A 16,980-nucleotide genomic window follows, 5' to 3' on the forward strand; every position below is an offset into this window, starting at 1 on the left:
TTTTTTGTTTGTTTACATTTATACCCCGCCCTTCTCCGAAGACTCAGGGCGGCTTACAGTGTATAAGGCAATAGTCTCATTCTATTTGTATATTTTTACAAAGTCAACTTATTGCCCCCCCAACAATCTGGGTCCTCATTTTACCTACCTTATAAAGGATGGAAGGCTGAGTCAACCTTGGGCCGGGCTCGAACCTGCAGTAATTGCAGGCTACTGTGTTCTTAATAACAGGCTTTTACCAGCGTGAGCTAAACCGGCCCCTGTTTTTCAGGATTCAAGACGCTTCTTGTGAAGAAGATCCTACATTATCCCCACAACAATAATCCCACAAGGCTGCTTAGACATGTTCCTCAGCCTTGGCATCTTTAGACATGCGTGGACTTCAATTCCCAGAATTCAGAAGTCCACATGTTTCAATTTGGACTTTAATTTGGAGAAACAATCCTTTACCTCAAGATAGATAAGGTGGCTGTTCTGTAGTGAGTTTTTAGGATTAAAAACAGACTTGAACCTTATCCCGGGTCATCACCACAAACTCACTCTGCCCTGAATAGGATGAGCATGCCCAAACGTTTAAGGAAAATAAAAGGATATTCGGAACACTTATTTATTTGGGTTCAAAGTAGAAGACAAACGAACCACCGATGTAGGTCAGAGTACTTCACGCACTTCAAAATTTCTCTCTCTCGGGCTTGCAAATATGCAAACAATGCCTAAGGATCATGGACGAGACAGACTCCATATCAAACTGTTCTGGCTGACTGGTTTTTAGGTCAAAATTATTCCTCCCGCAGCAGATGAAGCTTCCTGAACTTGCTGAGCTGGTCACCAGACAGAGCACAGAAATGCTGCTTTCAGTTTTTATTTTTTTTTGTTTAAAGAAGGGCAAAAACTGAAAAACTGGCAGCCTGTCAATCCCCTACCCTGCCCCCCCCTTGCCTCCGACACTTGTCAATCTTCACAGGACTTGAAAAACAAACAAACCCTAAGCTCTACCCAGGTCTTCTGACTGTCAGTCAAAAAGGCTTTTTTTCAAGACGGGAAGCTCGACCCAATAGATCTATGTGGCAACGTGATGTGTGATAGCTCTGACACAACCTAGCACAGAACTGATTTGTAGATATGTACAGATTCTACGCGTACCTGGAGCATTCCCCGCCCGTTACTCTCAATCGTCCCTTCATGGGTGACATGCAACCTGGGCATTTTTTTCAGAGATCTGTAAAAAGAAGCACATCAAAGCAACATGATGGGACTGGGGTTTTGTTTTTTTTTTGATCCTCATCTTAATATGTTCTTTGCCCATTAATAAAGCAGCTGCCGCCTCTCCAACTGATGAAAAGTCCCCAAAGGACAGGAAATCTGTACAGAAAACAGGCTGTACTTCTTGCAGATTTCATACCCAGATCATGCTGGGTCTTTTTTTTGCGCCCCCACCCGCGAAGTTGCATCATGAACTTGGAAATGGATGTAAAGGAGCCTCAGGAGACAATTGTGGGTACAACACCCTGTTGTGCCAGCCACGTTGCTGATTTGTGAAACATACAGCAGAGCCTTTTGATTATCTTTCATTAAACCCTGCTGAAAATAAAACGTTTCATTTACAGATTGCAAGGAGACAAACGTATTAGCAACTGTACCCTCAGCTGGGGCTTTAGAGACCCCTCTCCCGATTTACCAAAACAGCAGCAACAAGAAGCAAGTCCACCATCAGTTTTCAGCATAATTCTTAAAGAAGAATAGCAAATTAAAGACTCTGTAATGTTGAAGGTTTATATGCACCAGGAAAAATTCCTCGTGTGTCCAATCACACTTGGCCAATAAAAAAATTCTATTTCTATCAAAACGGAGTGCTTGAGGATTTTCATGCAAAATAGAGTTGCTTTTCTCCTTTAGAAATAAAAATAGTCACCATCCTAATTTACAAAATGGTTTTGTTGTAAAACACATCTCTTGGTTTGGCGCTCCTTTTATCTGAACATTGGTGCATCTTCAGATTCTGTCTAAATGTAGCACTTGTGACATAGTTTATAATTTTTCAGAGAAATTTACTGACCCAAAGACAGCTTAAATTAAGTTATCCTGCTATTTCCTGCCTCTAAAATATTTCACCTGGCATTGCCTAGAACAAAATCTGGTTGCCAATGAAATAAATAGGATTTGGGTGGAACTTCCAGCCTCTGAAACGAGCCACCTCAGAATCGATTTTTATTCCACTAATCATTGGCCATTAAGAGGTAAGTTGGCAAACTATGAATGGGGCTGTCATGGAGCCCAACTGAGGAAGGCATTCATGCTAGGATGGCTAGAGGTGAAGTCCTCAGTGGTTTCCCAGGACCGATCTATGATCTTTCTTTCCTCTCAATGATTTTGTCTCTATTAGGGTGTCCAGCCTTGGCAACATTAAGACCTGTGTACTTCAACTCCCAGAATTCCCCAGGCATAGCATTGCTGGGGAATTCTGGGAGTTGAAGTCCACAGATCTTAAAGTTGCCAAGGTTGGGCAGTCCTGATCTATATGGCTCTAGAGAGGTGGAATCAATTGCCCTTATATATATTTATCACTTGTTATGCCCATTCTTTCTAAGTTATCTCCCATCTCCTTCCACTTATGACTGTATGACTGTAACTTCGTTGCTTGTATCCTTACATTTATATTGATTGTTTCCTGATTGCTTATTTGTACGCTATGACCATCATTAAGTGTTGTACCTTATGATTCTTGACGAACGTATCTTTTCTTTTATGTACAATGAGAGCGTACTCACCAAGACAAATTCCTTGTGTGTCCAATCACACTTGGCCAATAAAGAATTCTATTCTATTCTATTCTATTCTATTCTATTCTGTTCTGTTCTGTTCTGTTCTGTTCTGTTCTGTTCTGTTCTTTGGGCAATCTTGTTTCTTTTCATGTTGTTTGTTCCTGGCTGGTAACAACCCTGAACAAGATGCTACTTTTAACTTGTAACAGTGGCAATAGCTATTTGTTGAGATACACTCTGTTTCAATTTGCATTTCGAATCTTATTCTTGGCCGAGCTTTCACTGTAATGAATTGAAACAAATATAAATAAAAAAGGGATAGGGATTTTGTTTGACTTTACCTTTCCCATTCTGGAAATTCCTGTAGACACTGTCTGGTAAATGTCACAAGTCCAGTGGGTTCTTATAAGCAAACAGACAGAAACAGATAAATATTAGTAACCCCAATTTATATATATATTTATAAATCTTCTAGGGGAGACAAGTCAAAAAAGCCTTCACTTCTAGTCTGGAAACCCAAGACATTTTTGGGGAAAGAGAAGGGAGTGTGGCAGCTAGAAAGAATTCACTTCCCTTGGCAAATGGTCTTCTTTTCTGCAGCCACTGTTCATTTATTAAATTCATACGTCACCCACCACACTACCACGTGACTCTGGACCGGTTACAGTGTCATAAATATGAGCATAATACAGTTATTTTTTTAAAAACATGAAAACATTAAGCATTAAAAGTTTAAATATTAAAATAAAATACACAACAGAATACATAAACTTGGATGCCTACTAATAATTAAGGTTGCCATTCTACCTAAGCATCCGGAAGAAATCAGAGCTGGAGCCAGAAAGTTTTCCGGATAAACAGAGGAAACAAGTTTATTTTACTTTAGTTTAGTTTATTCTTGTAGAAATGCCTCATCTCTTGTGTTTTGCAATGATTCGGCTGGTGGATTTGCTAAACAGAGACATGAAGAGAGCAGAATGCAATATCCCTGGAAAATTCTCTATGGAAAATATTTAAAGAGTCTTATTAAACTATTAGAAGCTGCAAAGATTCAAAAGGTTTGTTCCATTTCCACCCCCAGCAATATTTCCATTAATCTTCTGTTTCATCACAGAATGACTGTTCTATGAAGAGCTAATGTCACCCAAAAAAAGCTTTCCCCTCCTAAAAGCAGAACAGCACAAGAGTTGGAAGGTCTTCTAGTCCAACCCCCGGCTCAAGCAGGAGACCCTCTGTCATTTCAGACAAACGACTGTCCAATCTCTTACTTAAAAATCTCCAGCACCCACAACTTCCAAAGGCAAGCTGTTCCACTGGTTCACTGAACTCACCGTTAGGAAAAAAAACCTCCCCTCTTCCTTGTGGCAGCCCCTTTGATATTGGAATGACTCAGGGGTGAAATGCTCCCTGTTCCGACCGGATTGCCCGATCTGGTAGCAATGGTGGTGGGTGGTTCGGAGAACGAGTAACAAAAATCCCTGCCCCCCCCCCTCACCCCCGCCCAGCTGAGCCGCGCATTCATCAGAGGGTTTTTTTAATTATACTTTTAAAAACATTTTTTCTTCGCCCAAAAAAATGCTTTCAAAAATAAAAAAAAACAGCCTCTGATGATCGCATGGCTCAGCTGGGATTGTCAGAACCCTTTAAAAGCATTTTTTCTACAACCTCTTCGGTAAAAAATGCTTTTAAAAGACTCCTCTGACGATCTCAGCTGAGTTGCCTGATCATCAGTGGCTTTTTTTTCTTTTAAAGGCAAACAAAAATGCTTTTAAAAGAAAAGAAAAGCCTCTGATGATCGGCCGAAGAGGTTGTAGAAAAAATGCTTTTAAAAGTTAAAAAAAAAAAAGTTGGCCACGCCCACCCAGTCACATTACACACACACCCCACCAAGCCATGCCCACAGAACCGGTAGTAACAAATTTCACATTTCACCCCTGGAACGACTGCTGTCATGTCACCCCATAGCCCTTCCTTTCCCTAGACTAGACAAAGCAAAGCTTTTGATTTTCAGCAAATGGGATATTACAAGTAGCTCCCTTCTGGTTTAGTGAAATATGGAAGTTGGGAAACCTGATAACAGTTTTATTTTAATTTCCATGACAGATGAATAGGTACTGTTCCACTCACTTATTAAGGGAGGGCAGTGAAATTTTATCTCCCTCTATGGATGAGTTGCCGAAGGCGAAGTTTAACAAGGCAAGATATTCGGATCTGCCTCGCTATCATCTAAACACCACGACTGGAGGGGGGGGAGAACACAGGACACCGACGTCGTTTGGCAATAAAGCCAAGCTGATTAATTGGAGGCAGGCAGGTGGTTTTCGACTTATGGCCACCATGGAGCTCCCAATTCCCGTTGTTAAGTAAGATAGTTGTTAAACGAACTTCCCCCCGGTTTACGCCAATTGCCTGACCTTCGGACCTTTCGCCGGGAACTGAAAACTTATTTATTTATCCAAGCGGGACTGGCCTGATTTTTAAACTCTAAATTTTAAATTTTTCAATTGTAATTTTATTGGGTATTTTATATGGTCAATTGGACGGTTTTAATTTTGGCCTTTTATTGAATAAGCTTTTTAATTGTTATTTTAGTGTGTATATTAATTGTTTTAAATGAAGGCTGTACACCGCCCTGAGTCCTTCGGGAGAAGGGCGGTATAAAAGTTTAAATAAATAAATAAATGAGTTTCCCGTTTTACAACCTTTCTTGCCCGCAGTTGTTAAGTGAGCCCGGCTTCCCCAGGGACTTTGCCTGTCAGAAGGTCACCAAAGGGGCCGCTGCAACGGTCGTAAGTGTGAACTGGCTGCCAAGCAGGATGCTGCAACGGTCGTAAGAAAACCGGTTGTAAGTCACTTTTTCAGTGCCACTGTAACTTTGAACAGTCATTAAACAAATGGTTGATAAGGCGAGGACTACCTGTACGGTTCATTTAATGACCGTCCAAAATTACAACAGCACTGAAAAAGTGACTTATGACCATTTTTCAGAGTTATGACCTTTGAAGCAATCCCGTGGTCACGTACCAAAATTCAGGCGCTTGGCAACTGACTTGTATTTATGACGGTCATAGTGCCTCGGGGTCAGGTGATCCCCTTTTGCGACCTCCTGACAGGAGGCAAAGTCAAGGGAGAAGCCAAGATTCACTTAACTGCTGCATTACACACTAAAGAACTGCAGTGATTCACTTAACAACTGTGGCAAGAAAGGTCATAAAATGGGAAAAAGTCGCTCAACCAATGTCAAGAACAGAAACCTTGGGTTCAATTGTGGTTGTAAACTGAGGACCACCCGTGCTGTCCAATGACTTAGACCGCTGTTTTTTCAATCCTGTGTTCAAGAACTATGTGTGCTACTTGGTGATGTCATTATTATTAGTTGCAGAGGTAACATTAATAGTGCAACCCATTTCTTAAGGTCCAGCTGTTCTGATTTCAGAGTAATGGGGTGACTTCTTTTTTTTACATTCTCCCTAGGATAGGATCTCCCTCCACTGAAGTTCTCATGCCTGGTTCAGATGAAAGGGACCCTAAAGGTGAAGGGCTGACATTCACCACTTGTCACCATCTGCCAGTCATTAAACCGGATAGTTAAAGGCTTAACTCCCCAGGGGCAGAGAAAAGACTACGAGATTAGCCACTTTACTTTTTTCAGTGACTCTTCGGAAGTAGCAAAAGAGGGTTTTCAGCTTCTCAGGCTTTCTTGGAGATCGCCCCTCAAACAATCTACGGGAAACAAAAAGAGAGGACAATTATTGGAAAGTAATTACACGAAGCAAAATGAAGCAGTTGCATTCCTCAAAGCCCATTTTAAAACAATCCCCATCACAATTTTTCTAGGTTCTGGTTCGCTCCTTATATTACAGGAGCTCAAAGATCTACAGAAGGAACATGGTCTAAGTCCACGTCAAAATGCTGGGTGGTTCCTTTCTTGGGGCCCCAAATGTACTTTGCCCAGATTATCTGAATCCAATTGGTTCTGCCTAAAATTTCAGAGCCCTCTTCGGAACTCCAGTTGTTATTCTGCTTGTCTAAACAGACAGCTGGAGTCTACTCAAGAGAGACTTTTTATTAGCCTTATTCAATTGTGGAATTGGGTAATACGTAATTGCTCCATTTTAAGTAGTAAATTCAAACTTTATTATTTTTTTATGCTTTATTGTTTCACTATCTATTTTTCATGCGGTACAGGGGGTGCTTTTGCATTCTTCTTTTTTTTCTGAGCTTTTTTCTACCTAACACCTAGCAAGTGAAGGACGCTATAGTTAACAGGTGAAAACAAGACAAAAGTAACTCTGCCGCTTGAGTCATCATTTCTGCATTTGTTTTCTTGGCCACGATTATATTTGCACTAATTTTGGCAATAAGCATTTCAAAATCTCCTCCTTGAATATATCGACAATTAGCTAGGTTGCTTCAATGATTTTTTTTTCCTGATTAAGAAAAAAGATGTTGTTCTTCAGCCATTTCACTGTGCAAGAAACATACTTCCTTGTTGCATTTCAAAGCTAAGGAAAAAAAAATACTCTCATAAAATCCTGGAACATCTGTAAACATAACTATTTTTAGTCATTAAAAGAGCACATACTTTTATATCCAGCATGTTTTAAACTACCTTCCAACCATCTGCACTTACATGATTTGATTTGATTTCATACAAAACAAAACTCATTGCAATGGCCGACGTATAATGCAATTTGCCTGGAAGGAGAAACTGTGATGGCTTGAGAACAGGAAGAAGGAGGCCTTAAGACTCTCTTCGCTAATAGAAGCCAGAGATGGCAAAAGAGATTGGGGCGCACTCTCATTTCTAAAATCTCCTCTTGAAATGTTGACTAGGAAGGGCATCTGTCTAATTCTGTTTGGTAGAAAGGAACGCTCGGTTTTAAGAAAAAAGAACTTTAAGAAGTCAGACTTTGACATGTCTGTGGAGATTCTCAGTCATCCACATCATGGTTGTCCCAAACTTTATTTTTTCAAGAGGCAACTGGACTTCCTTTGTTTTTCCTTGAAGACATTTTGCTTCTCATCCAAGAAGTTTCTTCAGTGAGGAGAAGAAGCAGCTTCTTGAGAACTGAAGAAACTTCTTCGATGAGAAGCAAAATGTCTCCAAGGAAAAGCAAAGAAAGTCCAGTTGCTTCTTGAATAAAATAAAAGCACCTTTTGATCAAATTTCGATAGCTGAAACTTAAGAAGCTAGCTTTCAAAACAGGGATGCAAAACAAAAAGCCACAAAGTTGAAAGAATGCTTGCATAGAAGCCTAGGGCTAGAAGGGAGTTTGGAGGACTAATCCAACCCACGTCCAGGGCAGGAATTCTCAGGCCACCTGCACCAACGGCTGCCCGGTCTTTTCTTGCAGACCTCCAGAGATGGAGCCCCTCACAACTTTAGCAGGGAGGGAGGGAGGCTGTTCCATTGATTAATAGCTCTAAGTCAGGAAATTCCTCCTGAGTTTAAATTTTGGATTGTTCACTGTGAAGCTTCCACCCATTGCTTCTTCTCTTGTCCTCAGCTGCTAGGGAGGCGTCTGCTCTCTCTTCCCTGTGAGAGCCCATCATACGTTGGAAGGCTGCTATCATACCTCTCCCCATCCTTCTCTTCTTTAAACTACACATGCCAACTTTCTATAACTGCTCCTCATAGGATTTAGCCTTTAGTAAATTCCTTACTATCTTTGATGTTCTTCTCAGCGCGCTTCCTTTGTACTGTGGTGACCAGAACTGGACAGAGTTTTCCAGGTGCAGTCCAGCTAGGACAAGATAGGGAAGCATTTTCACTTGTGGTTAATTTCAGTTGTAATGATGAAGAACACATCCACATAACTCTGGAAATCCCTAAGATGGCAGAAGATCAACTTGCAAATTCGCTGGAGATGCTGCGATGGCTTTAAGTGTATACCTGTGAAGTAGGAAAGAATGAGTTTGCTACTGCTGTACCTGTTAACATGGATGTCGTTTCAGACTGCGATGAATGAAGTAGCAGTACTTATAATCTGGAAGACCTGAAAAGTCCCAGGTGAAAAAGGTCAATCCTACGAAAGAGATCTTTGGTAGATCTTTGATGAAGGTATCTTTTCTTTTATGTACTCTGAGAGCATATGCACCAAGACAAATTCCCTGTGTGTCCAATCACACTTGGCCAATAAAAAATTCTATCCTATCCTATCCTATCCTATCCTATCCTATCCTATCCTATTTCTTTTATGTACACTGAGAGCATATGCACCAAGACAAATTCCTTGTGTGTCCAATCACACTTGGCCAATAAAGAATTCTATTCTATTCTATTCTATTCTATTCTATTCTATTCTATTCTATTCTATTCTATTCTATTCTATTCTATATCTTCTGTGACCTGGTGGAATTAGTGTCACTGAGAAAACTCCATGGGTGAACAGAATGGTTGCAAATTGTTCAACTTCTCAGGTTATGAAGAACCAGGCCTCAGCAGTGAAATTGACCACCTCAGCAAAAAGGTTACACAGCGGATGCTACAGCACCTAATGGCGCCTGCTCTGTTGATTCAGGCTGGAGCAGCAACAGGCATGGAACGAACTAAGAAGAAAAGCACCAGTGAAGTCAAGGCAGTGGCGCAGTGGTGCATCTCATGTGTTTTTGGAGATTGTTCTTAGGCTTAAATGTCCCAGATGTTTTCTGTAGCATCCAGATGTTGCTGGCAGTGGAACTGTGAGAGAATTCCTGAGGCTGCAAGACTTTGGTCTTGGGTGGTGGCTCATCTTGCTCCTTACATTTTTATTTAGCTCAGCTCAAGATTTGCAGGAGGGACTTGAAAGCAATTTGTTGATCAGACTTCAGATAATCCATTTGCTAATGGAACATTCTGGCAGCATTTTTGTAGACTTTGACCTAATTATAAAGCAATATAAGTAAAAGGCAAAGCTCATCATTTTGATCTCGTAGTATTGGCTTCTGTTATTCAGCATCTGAGATTCGACCAATAATGTAATTTGAGCATTAGCCGTGTGTGTGTTTCTTTTTGTTGCTAACGGGGCAATGCAGCAAGGGTTGTTACCACGATCGTCACTTTTGGTTTTCTAGCAAACCTGGAGAGATTCAGTCTAAGAGCAGGATTATATCCCAGTCCACTTTTTTAGAAGTCTCCATATAAACATCTGATGACAGATTGGATGTGCAAAACGGCTGCTCAGGAAGAAAAGTGGCGGCTTTGGGTATCTTTACAGTATTTCAATTTTACAACTTTCCTTCAAAAATTTTTTAAAAATACTTTTCTTCATTCCAGTTGCTACAGGTTGTTCCTTATCACACACTTTTATTTATAGCAGTTTTAATAATTGCAATAGTTTAAGATTATTCAGACCCCTTTATAGAAACAAAATGTCTACATAATAGAATTTAAGGAAAACAGAGCCTTCCTTCAAAAGATGATTAAAAACGGCTGCCCGGTCTTTTCTTGCAGACCTCCAGAGATGGAGCCCCTCACAACTTTAGGAGGGAGGGAGGGAGGCTGTTCCATTGATTAATAGCTCTAAGTCAGGAAATTCCTCCTGAGTTTAAATTTTGGATTGTTCACTGTGAAGCTTCCACCCATTGCTTCTTCTCTTGTCCTCAGCTGCTAGGGAGGCGTCTGCTCTCTCTTCCCTGTGAGAGCCCATCATACGTTGGAAGGCTGCTATCATACCTCTCCCCATCCTTCTCTTCTTTAAACTACACATGCCAACTTTCTATAACTGCTCCTCATAGGATTTAGCCTTTAGTAAATTCCTTACTATCTTTGATGTTCTTCTCAGCGCGCTTCCTTTGTACTGTGGTGACCAGAACTGGACAGAGTTTTCCAGGTGCAGTCCAGCTAGGACAAGATAGGGAAGCATTTTCACTTGTGGTTAATTTCAGTTGTAATGATGAAGAACACATCCACATAACTCTGGAAATCCCTAAGATGGCAGAAGATCAACTTGCAAATTCGCTGGAGATGCTGCGATGGCTTTAAGTGTATACCTGTGAAGTAGGAAAGAATGAGTTTGCTACTGCTATACCTGTTAACATGGATGTCGTTTCAGACTGCGATGAATGAAGTAGCAGTACTTATAATCTGGAAGACCTGAAAAGTCCCAGGTGAAAAAGGTCAATCCTACGAAAGAGATCTTTGGTAGATCTTTGATGAAGGTATCTTTTCTTTTATGTACTCTGAGAGCATATGCACCAAGACAAATTCCCTGTGTGTCCAATCACACTTGGCCAATAAAAAATTCTATTCTATCCTATCCTATCCTATCCTATCCTATCCTATCCTATTTCTTTTATGTACACTGAGAGCATATGCACCAAGACAAATTCCTTGTGTGTCCAATCACACTTGGCCAATAAAGAATTCTATTCTATTCTATTCTATTCTATTCTATTCTATTCTATTCTATTCTATTCTATTCTATTCTATATCTTCTGTGACCTGGTGGAATTAGTGTCACTGAGAAAACTCCATGGGTGAACAGAATGGTTGCAAATTGTTCAACTTCTCAGGTTATGAAGAACCAGGCCTCAGCAGTGAAATTGACCACCTCAGCAAAAAGGTTACACAGCGGATGCTACAGCACTAATGGCGCCTGCTCTGTTGATTCAGGCTGGAGCAGCAACAGGCATGGAACGAACTAAGAAGAAAAGCACCAGTGAAGTCAAGGCAGTGGCGCAGTGGTGCATCTCATGTGTTTTGGAGATTGTTCTTAGGCTTAAATGTCCCAGATGTTTTCTGTAGCATCCAGATGTTGCTGGCAGTGGAACTGTGAGAGAATTCCTGAGGCTGCAAGACTTTGGTCTTGGGTGGTGGCTCATCTTGCTCCTTACATTTTTATTTAGCTCAGCTCAAGATTTGCAGGAGGGACTTGAAAGCAATTTGTTGATCAGACTTCAGATAATCCATTTGCTAATGGAACATTCTGGCAGCATTTTTGTAGACTTTGACCTAATTATAAAGCAATATAAGTAAAAGGCAAAGCTCATCATTTTGATCTCGTAGTATTGGCTTCTGTTATTCAGCATCTGAGATTCGACCAATAATGTAATTTGAGCATTAGCCGTGTGTGTGTTTCTTTTTGTTGCTAACGGGGCAATGCAGCAAGGGTTGTTACCACGATCGTCACTTTTGGTTTTCTAGCAAACCTGGAGAGATTCAGTCTAAGAGCAGGATTATATCCCAGTCCACTTTTTTAGAAGTCTCCATATAAACATCTGATGACAGATTGGATGTGCAAAACGGCTGCTCAGGAAGGAAAGTGGCGGCTTTGGGTATCTTTACAGTATTTCAATTTTACAACTTTCCTTCAAAAAATTTTTAAAAATACTTTTCTTCATTCCAGTTGCTACAGGTTGTTCCTTATCACACACTTTTATTTATAGCAGTTTTAATAATTGCAATAGTTTAAGATTATTCAGACCCCTTTATAGAAACAAAATGTCTACATAATAGAATTTAAGGAAAACAGAGCCCTTCCCTTCAAAAAGATGATTAAAAATCGCATATTAAATTAAAGTTTTGTTTTCCAGTTTGCCTTTATTTAAAAGGTGCCATACACCATCAGCCATACAAAATCTATTTTGCCTTACTGCTACACAATTGTAGTACTTTTTCATTTTCTAAAAACGTCTTTAGCATCTTTCATAGAGAATTGAATATTTTAATCAGCTGAGCATATAAAGAATGTTTTTATTTTACTTTCCCGCTCAAAGTTCTAGGAAAAGAGAAATTTCCTCAAGTGAGATTTAAGTTTTCTGATGAGAAAGTCTCCAAGCACTTCAAACCATGTCAAACACAAAGCACCGTGGAAAACAAATTCTTGGTTATGGCTGTGAGTCTTTTAATTAAGCAAATGAGTCTCATTTTCTTTATTTACATAGAAAATAGCTTGGAGGTTTAGGATTCCCCTGGCTTATGAGTAAAAGAACACATTTCAACCATTTCACCTCACAGGCAATATCTTTCCATATTTATTGCAGTCAACTAAATTCTAGTGTAACATCAACTCTACCCAACAAAAAACAACAACAACTACTTGATCTCAAGGTGAATTCTTTTTTGCACTTGTGACAAAATCATATGTCCCTATCCTCTATGGTATTATCTATCCAACAAGTATTACTTTCCCTGGCTCTTTTTTTTAATCACTGTAGAAAGCAGAAACATTAAAAACTTTTGTAAATAGAAGAAAAAAAGAAAAAGAGAATGGGAAGGAAGGAAGGAAGGAAGGAAAGATTTTCAGTTTGGAAATGAACATGGTTAAGTCAAGGTCTTTGCATACACTGTTATATTTAACCCCCTTATGTTCTATTCATTTCTAGCAGGAAGGCTTTTAGTCCACATTTCAGAGTGCCCTGAGCTTCCAACCAAAGACTTTGCTTTGTACTGGGATGGGCCTTAATCTTTTATTCCCATGATTCACTGCTACATTTGTTTATAGGCCTGTGTATTGTTGAGTCTCTACTGAGAGGTTAGTGGACCTGCTGGACAAGATCTCCCTTGGCAGCACAAAAGAGGGAGAAATTAAACTTTTAAAGCCATATTTATATCAGTTGAATGATCAGATGGAGTCTCTGACTAAATCCTACTTAAATGCATCAAACGCAATTAAGGTGCAAGTCAAACAAAGTCTACGTTATATCATTTTAAATTAGCAATGTTTGGTCCCAAAATGAATATTGGATATATTTCTATTTCCCCCAAAACTATCTGCCTTCCACCATCCCTCAAAAAGCTAGCTTATTTTTGTGGCTTAGGGAGATTTTCCATCTCCATAAAGGTGGTGAGAATCAATATTTTTTTAGTGTTTAAAAAAAGGCTTAAAGGAGAATAGAGAAGAGAACTTAAGGGAAATTTTTTGTGAAGCATTTGCTGAGATATTAGCAGCCCGTCCAGCAGATGTGGCTTATCAAATTGATAAAATATATCATGTGAATTCTTGGATAGCAAGGCAAAAAAAGTTGCCAAGGGATGTTGTTATTTATTTTACAAATAGAACAGTGAGAAATCAGATTCTGCAAGCCTCATATAAGGGGAAGAAGATTCAGGTTGCTGGTCAAGATATTTTAATATTAAAGGAAATTCCACCAAAAATGTTAAGGGCTAGGAAGGAATTTGCCTTCCTGGTGAATGAACTTAAAAAACGCCAGATTGAATATAGATGGGATATTCCAACTGGTATAATAGTATATTATGCAGGGAAAGTACACCGTCTCAATACAGTTGGAAAAGCAAGAGAATTTTATGTTGAGGCATTAAAAGTCTTCCCCCATTGGAAGCTAGAAGAAGGGAGGTTGAAGTGAAGGAAAGAGAAGTGAAGCAGGTACAAGAACAGATTGTGATGGAAGAAGATTCAGATTGCTGGTCAAGATATTTTAATATTAAAGGAAATTCCACCAAAATGTTAAGGGCTAGGAAGGAATTTGCCTTCCTGGTGAATGAACTTAAAAACGCCAGATTGAATATAGATGGGATATTCCAACTGGTATAATAGTATATTATGCAGGAAAGTACATCGTCTCAATACAGTTGGAAAAGCAAGAGAATTTTATGTTGAGGCATTAAAAGTCTTCCCCATTGGAAGCTAGAAGAAGGAGGTTGAAGTGAAGGAAAGAGAAGTGAAGCAGGTACAAGAACAGATTGTGATGGAAGAAGATTCAGGTTGCTGGTCAAGATATTTTAATATTAAAGGAAATTCCACCAAAAATGTTAAGGGCTAGGAAGGAATTTGCCTTCCTGGTGAATGAACTTAAAAAACGCCAGATTGAATATAGATGGGATATTCCAACTGGTATAATAGTATATTATGCAGGGAAAGGACACCGTCTCAATACAGTTGGAAAAGCAAGAGAATTTTATGTTGAGGCATTAAAAGTCTTCCCCCATTGGAAGCTAGAAGAAGGGAGGTTGAAGTGAAGGAAAGAGAAGTGAAGCAGGTACAAGAACAGATTGTGATGGAAGAAGATTTATTACAAGTGTTGGAAATACCTACGACGGGTTCAGATTCAAAGGAACAAAGGCTGACAAGAACTGCTGCTAAACGCAAGGAACAAGAGATGAAGGCACAACAACAACTACTTGATCTCAAGGTGAATTCTTTTTTGCACTTGTGACAAAATCATATGTCCCTATCCTCTATGGTATTATCTATCCAACAAGTATTACTTTCCCTGGCTCTTTTTTTTAATCACTGTAGAAAGCAGAAACATTAAACTTTTGTAAATAGAAGAAAAAAAGAAAAAGAGAATGGGAAGGAAGGAAGATTTTCAGTTTGAAATGAACATGGTTAAGTCAAGGTCTTTGCATACACTGTTATATTTAACCCCCTTATGTTCTATTCATTTCTAGCAGGAAGGCTTTTAGTCCACATTTCAGAGTGCCCTGAGCTTCCAACCAAAGACTTTGCTTTGTACTGGGATGGGCCTTAATCTTTTATTCCCATGATTCACTGCTACATTTGTTTATAGGCCTGTGTATTGTTGAGTCTCTACTGAGAGGTTAGTGGACCTGCTGGACAAGATCTCCTTGGCAGCACAAAGAGGAGAAGGAAGGAAGGAAGGAAGGAAAGATTTTCAGTTTGGAAATGAACATGGTTAAGTCAAGGTCTTTGCATACACTGTTATATTTAACCCCCTTATGTTCTATTCATTTCTAGCAGGAAGGCTTTTAGTCCACATTTCAGAGTGCCCTGAGCTTCCAACCAAAGACTTTGCTTTGTACTGGGATGGGCCTTAATCTTTTATTCCCATGATTCACTGCTACATTTGTTTATAGGCCTGTGTATTGTTGAGTCTCTACTGAGAGGTTAGTGGACCTGCTGGACAAGATCTCCCTTGGCAGCACAAAGAGGGAGAAATTAAACTTTTAAAGCCATATTTATATCAGTTGAATGATCAGATGGAGTCTCTGACTAAATCCTACTTAAATGCATCAAACGCAATTAAGGTGCAAGTCAAACAAAGTCTACGTTATATCATTTTAAATTAGCAATGTTTGGTCCCAAAATGAATATTGGATATATTTCTATTTCCCCCAAAACTATCTGCCTTCCACCATCCCTCAAAAAGCTAGCTTATTTTTGTGGCTTAGGGAGATTTTCCATCTCCATAAAGGTGGTGAGAATCAATATTTTTTTAGTGTTTAAAAAAAGGCTTAAAGGAGAATAGAGAAGAGAACTTAAGGGAAATTTTTGATAAACTCAAAACTGGGAGTACATTTTGTTGCCTCTTTGGAAAAAAAAAGGTTTAGTTATATATATAAAGAAGGATATATCAGCAAAATTAATTGAGGTGGATAAGCAAGGAAGATACATTGCTATTGAACTTTTGTTGGAGGAAAGAAGACATTATTAATAGGAGTTTATGCTCCGAATCAACAAGAAGAAATTTTTTCAAGTTTTACATAAAAGAATAGTATTTTGGGATTATAAATCATATATATTAATGGGTGATTGGAATGGTGTGTTGGATACTCAAAAGACAAAAAAGTTTAAGGAAGATCGAGATGGTATTAAAGCAGAGAATTATAGGCCTATATCACTTTTAAATACTGATTACAAGATATTTGCCAAGATACTTGCTAATAGATTAATGCCAGTGATGAATCAAATAATTCATAATGATCAGTCAGGATTTATTAAGGGTAGGCAGATGAGATATAATGTGAGGCAAATTGTAAATTTACTTGAATATTTGGAACGAAACAACCAAGTCTCAGCGGCACTCTTTTTTGGATGCTGAAAAGCTTTTGATAGATTGGATTGGCAGTTTTGTTTAAAGTAATAGAAAAATGCAATTTGGGATTATTTTATCCATGCAATTAAAGCAATATATCAGCAAAATTAATTGAGGTGGATAAGCAAGGAAGATACATTGCTATTGAACTTTTGTTGGAGGAAAGAAGACATTATTAATAGGAGTTTATGCTCCGAATCAACAAGAAGAAATTTTTTCAAGTTTTACATAAAAGAATAGTATTTTGGGATTATAAATCATATATATTAATGGGTGATTGGAATGGTGTGTTGGATACTCAAAAGACAAAAAAGTTTAAGGAAGATATATTGCTAGTGTTTAAAAAAAGGCTTAAAGGAGAATAGAGAAGAGAACTTAAGGGAAATTTTTTGTGAAGCATTTGCTGAGATATTAGCAGCCCGTCCAGCAGATGTGGCTTATCAAATTGATAAAATATATCGTGTGAATTCTTGGATAGCAAGGCAAAAAAAGTTGCCAA

The 16,980-nt window shown here is 39.0% G+C and overlaps 1 protein-coding gene across 1 annotated transcript in view; it reads right to left on the minus strand.

Moving 5' to 3' along the window:
- PARG (poly(ADP-ribose) glycohydrolase) overlaps positions 1 to 16,980 on the minus strand; it is an 81,628-nt gene that overhangs the window by 24,075 nt on the left and 40,573 nt on the right. The window contains exons 10-12 of the mRNA XM_058188731.1: positions 6,406 to 6,485; positions 3,104 to 3,164; positions 1,144 to 1,219 (exon numbers count right to left, since the gene is read on the minus strand). Coding sequence (XP_058044714.1) covers positions 1,144 to 1,219; positions 3,104 to 3,164; positions 6,406 to 6,485 — 217 coding nt within the window. The remainder of the gene's footprint in view (positions 1 to 1,143; positions 1,220 to 3,103; positions 3,165 to 6,405; positions 6,486 to 16,980) is intronic.

This window comes from Ahaetulla prasina, chromosome 6 (assembly GCF_028640845.1).
Source record: "Ahaetulla prasina isolate Xishuangbanna chromosome 6, ASM2864084v1, whole genome shotgun sequence".
Classification (NCBI taxonomy): Eukaryota; Metazoa; Chordata; class Lepidosauria; order Squamata; family Colubridae; genus Ahaetulla; species Ahaetulla prasina.